This window comes from Lingula anatina, chromosome 7 (assembly GCF_051362555.1).
Source record: "Lingula anatina isolate TDL-2025a chromosome 7, LinAna3.0, whole genome shotgun sequence".
Classification (NCBI taxonomy): domain Eukaryota; kingdom Metazoa; phylum Brachiopoda; class Lingulata; order Lingulida; family Lingulidae; genus Lingula; species Lingula anatina.
Window position 1 is genome coordinate 9,193,618 of NC_141773.1, and position 9,914 is coordinate 9,203,531.

The following is a 9,914-nucleotide window of genomic DNA, read 5'->3' on the forward strand; positions in this document are numbered from 1 at the left end:
TTTCATACGTTATACTTCAGTGGCAGCTATATGCTTGTTCACAACATAGCATTTGTCTTCATCAACTTGTGTGAATTTCATTTACAGTGAATATGAAAAGTATCATCATGTACTACTGTAGTACATCTAACTACTACACGTCCCTGCATACGATACATTTCTTTTGGGAATTCACGTCATTGAAGTAAGTCATCTATTAATTTTCATAACACAAATTTTGTGTATATATCGTTCTGAATATATTTGACCTGAGTTTTTATTCCGTTTTAGTCTTCATGAGCTAATTACAAAAATTCAAATTGTCTTAAGTATGTCAGTTGTCCTAATTTTCCTTGTGTTCCGTTCATGAAAGTAGCGTCCGGACTAGTTTTGGTCTTACAAAGAATATGGATAGTCTACATTAAATTTCTCTATTGTGCAAATTGCATTGAAGACAATTGTATCGTCTAGTACATATATACGCTCAGAGAATTTAATGCTTTCCCCCTTATTCTTTCGTTATAAAGGCCTCTATTTTGCGAATATCCTCCCCCTGTTCCATTTCTGCGCATAGGGTGGCTAAGAGTTAATCGTTAATTTCGTATAGATATTATATAGATTATAGTTATGATGCCTTAGCTGTTGTTCACTATCTTCTGAACCAAAGGCCCCAGTGTGGTGGTCACATAGCGCTGGAGTAATGAGCAATGTTCCCGGGTGTCCGTTACCAGATGGTCGTCCCACAGCACGATCCCATCTGTGCCTAGTGATTTCGACTGAGCAATAGTGGCATTCAATTCTATCTAAAAACAAATAGAATCCCGCATGGACATATACTAATTAAATGAACGACACTGTTAAACATATTTTCAAATTATTGTTGAAGAACTTGCTAAAATTTTTGTCTGAGAATGTTATGTTAAGCGATTTATTTTTTGCAATAAAGATACATTGATTGCAATATCTTACCAAAGAGTACCACGTGAGTGTGTCAGGGTGCCTGAATCTACTGTACAGAAATACCGGCATGGCCCTTGGACTTAAGCCGACGTACTGTCGTATGCGTAGTGCCTCTTGTTTCTTGTGGCGTACAAATGCCGTCTTCCATTTAATATCGTATTTTGAGTCAAGATAAGCTGATGGGAGTAAGACTGTGCTTTCCTTGAAAAGCCATTCAAGCCTGTTAAAAATTAACAGTTCGTAAGTAAATTGTTATACCTGAATGTTCACAAAAATAAGTTTTACTTATAATTTGTTGAAAGCGCATGGATGGTTTTAAAAGTGAATTTCACAATAAGATTAATTACATTGAATAATGACAATGTTTATTAAGATACTGTTTACGTACTGCTGGTTTCAGCAATTCTGTTTTCACGCATTAGTATACTGCACTGCATAAATTGTTTCGACACAATAATGTAGAAATTTTGGTGAGTCTCTCAACACATGTATAAAAGCCTGCTTATTATTTGAAAACGACAAAATTATGCAGAAAGAGGGAGACAATGGGAGAAAGAGACAGGATAAATATCTGGAGGTAGCTAAGAAGGCTGTATCTATGGTACGTACTCGTTATTTCTTTCTTTCACAATATCTGTGCAGTCGTGTATCTGTGGACCATTGTAATTGTAACAGTCTGGGTACAGGTAAAAACCCCAACGCGCCTTGGGTCTCTCGGCAAGAGCCACTTGCAGAGTGCTTAACATTAATCTCCTTCCAAGTATAAAAACTTTATCGTTCACATTTTATAAAATTGTCAAAAGATTAAATTTGATTCAAATTTGACATTACTGGCTTTGTTTCTTCAAAGAATAGGAATGTTTATTAAAATTTTTAATATAAAAAGAAAAGAAAAAAGAAAACCCACTTTGCAGCAGATTGCCACTCTCTTTTCGCCTCTGATTCTACTGTGGTTTCATTCCAGTCGGGATGTCTGCTTCGTACCAGATCTAAAGATGCATTCTTATAGATTAATCTCGTATCCCATAATCTCTCCCAAGTGGGAACCCACGACTCCCAATCTATGACAGCAAGCCCGCTGAAATCTGGACTTGGGATAGATACTTTAATGTCAGCTATGCACTTTTTTAAGTGTTTCTCGATATCAACAAGCTGAAAATAGATTTTTTTTATTTCTCATTGGATTTCCTATCCTAAACTCAATGCTATGTAACTAAAACATATGTATTGGTCTCAGTGCATGTTCTGATGTATGTACCCCCATACTTTCAGACACCTTGTTGTGAGATTTCAACGCTCAGAAGTGATGTGAAAGACATACTTAATACAACTATGTACATGTGTACACGACCAGTCATGTAGGAAGGCACCTTTAGAAGACGGAGTAGCCCTAGCGTACCGAAGCTATCTGAAGGTTTTTAGCAAGGTGCGCTGTCAAAACAAACGTCGTTAGAGGCCCAGTCTTGGATGGTGTTATTTTGATAAGAAAGATTTTAACCAAGGCATGAGCCGACCACACCCAAACACCAACTACATGTACATGTAGCTGCTCGAAGTGTGCCATTCAGTTAATCTGACTGCATTCAGCAAGAGTCCCCTAGAACGTAAGCTATGCGTGGAATACTTAAAACATTTTCGTGAGCATAGTGAAATGTACTTGACGTTGAGGAAAAAATGTGTCAGTAAAAAAAACGTGCTTCTCGTAATACTCCTTTAGCGCAGTCCTTTTTTGTTAGTATTTTAATTATTAAAATAACTTAAGGATACCTGCACGAAAATGCAGTAGTATCAAAGTAGCAAAAAAGCAGTGGTGTGGAGCATATTTGCAGTAGAAATGCAGCATAGCCTACTGCAATTCTACTCCAAAAAGTACATAGGGTTGTACAAAGAGGAGCATTAATGCAGTAGATTAGCAGCATGATAGAAGCATGTTTCAAATATGCTAATTAGCTCCCAAATCGAAGCAGATTTGAAGCATGTTTGCAGTATGATTGCAGTAGTCTACTGCGGTTTGCAGTATGAATGCAGTAGTCTACTGCGCTGGAGTATCTAAGTACTGCGTTTTCTTGCGGGTATTGTCACCCTTCGCCCAAAACTTATTAACTGCCTTACATACATTCGTTTGGATAACAAAGTTATGCCCCATATATACCGATTGCTACAGTTGTGTATCTTGCCTCAAAATAGCAAGGTGTCCGATTGTCGATTAAAACTTTGAGTTGCCTATGCTTATACATTGCAACGAAAAAAGCGCAAAGATAGATGTATTATTGAATAATTAGATGCAGGAAAAAAAACCTCATTTTCGGTATCTGGATGATAATAAAGGGTTGTACAATATCCTTAAAGTGTAAATTGCGTGTAGAAGAGACATAATTTCAGAGATATCTATCAACTCAGCATTTTTTTCAATGTGAGAGTTCAACCCCGTGAAGAGATGAAAGAGTTGATATGTTAAATACATTTTTGATATAGGGGGGCAAATTTATATGTAATACTACCTGCGGTAAGCCGCCATGGACCCTTGATCGGTTTTGCAATATATTTGGATAATAACCAAGTTCGTCCTCATAGAATATATTTATAATATTTCCATTCCATTCCATATTGCTGTTTGATGTTATATTATAATGTGATAGATTCAATTCTATTCCATATTGTACGCACTTTAAAGAAGGGACGTTCCAAATAACAAAAAATGTTTTGTTCCCAATCTTTGGGTTTTTTTTCACTTTCCGTCCAATAATCGAGCGTATGGTCTCCATGTAAGTGCCCAGATGTGTTGAAAGGTGAATCGGTACGAATTCTGAGGGTAGCGTGCGATTCCTTGGTCTGGTTGACTGTCGCAGTACGAATACGTTCTGACTGATCTGGGAATGACATGCGTGAATTGCTGCCGTGGTCCCTGACAACATACGGAATGCTTTGCCAATTTGTAATAAGGCCCACACGGAGACAGCCCTGGTGAAACCAGAAAATGGAGACCAGGACGAAAAAGAAAAGCGTAGTTTGAGCTTCCATTTGTGTGCACACTTAATAGTACAGGTTATAATACAGAGGCCTATCACATACTTCTCACGAGGCTAAGTTATGAAGTTTTACGATAATAAAGTTGAAGGGGCTGCAGTGTAATTCAGGGCGCTTTTATTGCTTTATTGCCCTATTTACGAGCGATAAACTTGTATACTATAAAGAAGAGGTTCGTTGATTACCTATGCAGTTGGTGGAATCTGAAGATGGGCTTATCAACCACTTCATGATCTACATGTATTATCTGGACACAATTGCGGCAATTAGTCAGTCTCAAATACTGCTTAAGTCGTCAAGTAGTCATACAGTTTATAACTAGTTTGTATCACCTACTGAAACAAAATGTGCATAAAATAAAGAATTATGAAAATGAACAACAGTTGTTGGGGGGGGGGGGGGGGGGGTCAAATTTATCACAATATCAGACTTACATTTGTAACCCAGTTGAGAAATGTTCTGTTTTTGATCAAGTACATGTGGCTTTTACAGTCCATGAAACTGAATCACATGCTAGCTTTTCAATGTCCATGTTACCTATAGTACATGATTTTCGTTATGTGAATTTGAACTCTCATGGTCCTGAAACTGTAATTATATTGACCATGTTACCTGTTGTGCATGATTAAAATTCAGTGTTGATCGACTGTACTTTTATTCCATAATTATTTATTATTGCATCAAAAAATTGACAAAATGCCTTATTTTCTGCATATTTATTTTCTGTTTTTCAGCTTTGCTGCCTTGTTTTCTATTCATTTTGATCACTGCGCATATTTATGTTGTCACTGTATATCTTTCTACCCATTTTAATTATTGTACATGTTAGTATTTATTATTACACTGTATTTTTATGTTATTACTGTATGTGCCTGCATATATCACTGTTTTTGACTAAGTTTTCACTGTAAATATATGCGCAGTTTTGGTTGTCACTGATATTTTTTGTGTTTATATGTATTATGATTGAAGTGTTCAATATGTGTTATTTCTTTGTGTATGTATAATGTTTTCCCATCACTGTGTTTGTTCGTGTTGTTGTTTCTATACATTTGTAACTGTACATGTTTGTATTTCTTCTGATCACTGTGTATGTTTCTGACTGATGTGTACATTCTGTGTTGTCAGTGTACACTGTATGTGTCTAATTAATTTTATAGTCCTACCACCTTTTATGTCTATGTTTGTATTTATTCTGATTACTGTGTATGTTTGCATTGTGACTGTATTATTTTTGTATTCATTTGAATACTGTGCATGTTTGTGTTGTCACTGTACATGTTTGTATTTATTTTGATCACTGTGTATGTTCATATTCTTAATGTGTTTTTTTGTATATATTGTGATCATTGTTTAAGTCTTTGTTGTCACTGTACACATTTTCATACCCCAATATATTCTCATTGCTGCTGTGTACAGCATTTGTTGTCACTAGTAAAATTTGGGTTTATATGTACTCTAATTGACGTGTTAAATCTGTGTTATCACTGTGTGTGCCTTTATAATATATTCTGATCTCTGTGGTGATGTTTATTTTCACTGTATGTGTTCATATGTATTCTGATCACTGTGTATATCTATATTGTCGCTGCATGTGTTCATATATGTGTATGGCTGTATTTTCACTATTATATATTTTTGCTCATTTTGATTACTGTGCACATCTGAGTTATCACTATACATTTTAATCATTGATCACTGTGTATGTTTGTGTTATTACTGTATGTGATCAATATGTATGTCTGTGATGTCATTATATATATTTGCATATATTGTTATCACACAAACTGTATTGTCACAGTAAACATATGTGTCTGTTCTTGTTTTTTTATGTACATTCTTTGTTGTCACTATTGATTCATATTATATTCTGACCACCTAGACTGTCTATGGTTTCCCCATATGTGTTTGCATATATTATCACTGTATGTGTTTCTAATGTATTCTGTTCACTATTTTGTGACTGTATTTGTTTGTATTCTTTTGTACTGTACCTGTTTGTGTTATCAATGTGCATACTTGTATTTATCATGATCACTGCGTATGTTTATGTTGTTACTGTTTGTGTCTGTACATATTATGATCATTGTGTTTGCTTATGTTATTACTGTTTGTGTCTGTACATATTATGATCACTGTGTTTGATTATGTTGTTAATGTTTGTGTCTGTACATATTGTGATCACTGTATGTGCTTATGTTATAACTGTTTGTGTCACTGTTTGTGTTTATGTTATTACCTTTTGTGTCTGTACATATTATAATCACTGTGTTTGTTTATGTTATTACTGTTTGTGTCACTGTTTCTGTTTATGTTATTACCTTTTGTGTCTGTACATATTAATTTCACTGTGTTTGTTTATGTTGTTTATGTTTATGTCTGTATATATTGTGATCACTGTATGTGTTTATGTTGTTACTGTTTGTGTCTGTATATATTGTGATCACTGCATGTGCTTATGTTGTTATTGTTTGTGTCTGTACATATCATTATCAATGTATGTGTTTATGTTATTACTGTTTGTGTCACTGTTTGTGTTTATGTTATTACCTTTTGTGTCTGTAATATTATACTGTGTTTGTTTATGTTGTAACTGTTTGTACATATTATGATCACTGTGAGTGTGTATGTTGTTACTGTTTGTGTCTGTACATATTATGATCACTGTGTTTGTTTATGTTGTTAATGTTTGTGTCTGTACATATTGTGATCACTGTATGTGTTCATGTTGTTACTGTTTGTGTCTGTACATATTATGATCACTGTGTTTGTTTATGTTGTTAATGTTTTGTCTGTACATATTGTGATCACTGTATGTGTTCATGTTGTTACTGTTTGTGTCTGTACATATTATAATCACTGTGTTTGTTTATGTTGTTAATGTTTGTTTCTGTATATATTGTGATCAATGTATGTGCTTATGTTGTTAGTGTTTGTGTCTGTACATATTATGATCACTATGTTTGTTTATGTAGTTAATGTTTGTGTTTGTATATATAATGATCACTGTGAGTGTTTTTGTTGTTACTGTTTGTGTTTGCACATTTTATAATCACTGTGTGTGTTTATGTTGTTACTGTTCGTGTTCGTACATATTGTGATCACTGTATGTGTTTATGTTGTTACTGTTGTGTCTGTACATATCATGATCACTGTATGTGTTTATGTTGTTACTGTCTGTGTCTGTGCATATTATGATCACTGTGTATGCTTATGTTGTTACTGTTTGTATCAGTACATTTTGTGAACACTATGTGTGGTTATGTTGTTAATGTTTGTGTCTGTACATATCATTATCCCTGTATGTGTTTATGTTATTACTGTTTGGATCTGTACATATTGTTATCACTATATGTGTTTATGTTATTACTGTTAGTGTCTGTACATATTATGATCACTATCTTTGCTTATGTTGTAACTGCTTGTACATATTATGATCACTGTGAGTGGTTATGTTTGTTACTGTTTGTGTCTGTACATTTTATAATCACTATGCAGGGCCGTAGCCTGAGCAAAATGCCAAGGGGGAGCAGTAAGTGGACACGAGGGGGCGAAGCCCCCGAGGGGGGAGGGGGTCGGAGGGGGTGTCCTCCTCAGGTGTATGCTGATGTTGTTACTGTTTGTGTCTGCACATATTATGATAACTGTTTTTATTTATGTTATAACTGTTTGTGTCTGTACATATTATGATCACTATGTTTGCTTATGTTGTAACTGTTTGTACATATTATGATCACTGTGAGTGGTTATGTTGTTTCTGTTTGTGTTTGTACATATTGTGATCACTGTATGTGTTTATGTTGTTACTGTTGTGTCTGTACATATCATGATCACTGTATGTGTTTATGTTGTTACTGTTTGTGTCTGTACATATTATGATCACTGTGTATGCTTATGTTGTTAATGTTTGTGTCTGTACATATCGTTATCACTGTATGTGTTTATGTTATTACTGTTTGTGTCTGTACATATTCTGATCACTGTATGTGTTTATGTTGTTACTGTTTGTGTTGTTAATGTTTGTTTCTGTACATATCGTTATCACTGTATGTGTTTATGTTATTACTGTTTGTGTCTGTACATATTCTGATCACTGTATGTGTTTATGTTGTTACTGTTTGTGTCTGTACATTTTATGATCACTGTGTATGCTTATATGTTGTTACTGTTTGTATCTGTACATTTTGTGATCACTATGTGTGTTTATGTTGTTACTGTTTGTGTCTGTACATTTTATAATCACTGTATGTGTTTATGTTGTTACTGTTTGTGTCTGTACATATTATGATCACTGTGTATGCTTATATGTTGTTACTGTTTGTATCTGTATATTTTGTGATCACTATGTGTGTTTATGTTGTTACTGTTTGTGTCTGTACGTTTTATAAACACTATGTGTGTTTATGTTATTACTGTCCATCTTTGTACATATTGTGATCACTGTATGTGTTTATGTTATTAATGTTTGTGTCTGTACAAATTATGATCACTGTATTTGTTAATGTTGTTACTGTTTCTGTCTGTAGATATTATGATCACTGTATGTGCTTATGTTGTTAGTGTTTGTGTCTGTACATATTATGATCTCTGTGTTTGTTTATGTTGTTAATGTTTGTGTTTGTATATATAATAATCACTGTGAGTGTTTATGTTGTCACTGTTTGTGTCTGCGCATTTTATAATCACTGTAAGTGTTTATGTTGTTACTGTTCGTGTTTGTACATATTGTGATCACTGTAAGTGTTTATGTTGTTACTGTTGTGTCTGTACATATAATGATCACTGTATGTGTTTATGTTTTTACTGTTTGTGTCTGTACATATTGTGATCACTGTATGTGTTTATGTTGTTACTGTCTGTCTTTGTACATATTGTGATCACTGTATTTGTTTATGTTGTTACTGTTTGTGTCTGTACATATTGTGATCACTGTATGTGTTTATGTTGTTACTGTTTGTGTCTCTACATATTGTTATCACTGTGTATGCTGATGTTGTTACTGTTTGTGTCTGTACATATTGTGATCAGTGTGTGTGTTTATGTTGTTACTGTTTGTGTCTCTACATATTGTTATCACTGTGTATGCTGATGTTGTTACTGTTTGTGTCTGTACATATTGTGATCAGTGTGTGTGTTTATGTTCTAAATGATTGTGTCTGTACATATTGTGATCACTGTATGTGTTTATGTTGTTATTTTTTGTGTTTGTACATATTGTGTTCCCTGTATGTGTTTATGTTGTTACTGTTTGTGTCTGTAGATATTGTGATCACTGTATGTGTTAATGTTGTAACTATTTGTGTCTGTACATATTGTGATCACTGTGTATGCTTATGTTGTTACTGTTTGTGTCTCTACATATTGTGATCACTGTATGTGTTTATGTTGTTACTGTTTGTGTCTGTACATATAGTGATCACTTTATGTGTTTATGATAGTTTTGTTTGTGTCTGTACATATTATGATCACTGTGTATGCTTATGTTGTTACTGTTTGTGTTTGTACATATTATTATAGGATTATTATTTATGTAGACTTATGTAATTTATCTTCTGTTTCAGATAGCGATCATTGTCAAGTTGGACCAATAAACGCTTAACGACAAGTAGTACAGTGTACTTATTTATGATCGCTATCCCATACCTGACAACATGCCGGCGGTCCAGTGCCCAATAGAAGGCTGTGACTACACCACAGATGACCTTGATGCCACTATCGTAGCAGCCCTACTCACCACACACAGCTCTGTTCATACCAATGCCCCCGTTACTGCAGCCAAAGTGGAGAAAGTCAAGCGGCCCACAATATCAGCCTGCGGTACCAGCGAATAGTGGTCATACTTTCAGTCCAGATGGACAGAATATGCCGATGCAACAAAAATAGCTGGCAAAGACAGGGTTATCCAATTGCTGGAATGTTGTGATGACCCCTTGCGAAAAGACTTAACT

General features: G+C 34.6%; 1 protein-coding gene across 1 annotated transcript; it reads right to left on the reverse strand.

Annotated features, from left to right (window-relative positions):
- On the reverse strand, window positions 1-9,619 carry LOC106171617 (hyaluronidase 1). Its single transcript, XM_087017154.1, has 5 exons — window positions 9,610-9,619; window positions 1,847-2,114; window positions 1,549-1,692; window positions 949-1,159; window positions 1-782 (listed from the first exon to the last, which is right to left on the reverse strand). Exons 1-5 carry the CDS (start codon window positions 9,617-9,619, stop codon window positions 615-617), a joined length of 801 nt encoding a protein of 266 aa, XP_086873280.1. The 3' UTR covers window positions 1-614.
- Between the last annotated feature and the right edge of the window lie 295 nt (window positions 9,620-9,914).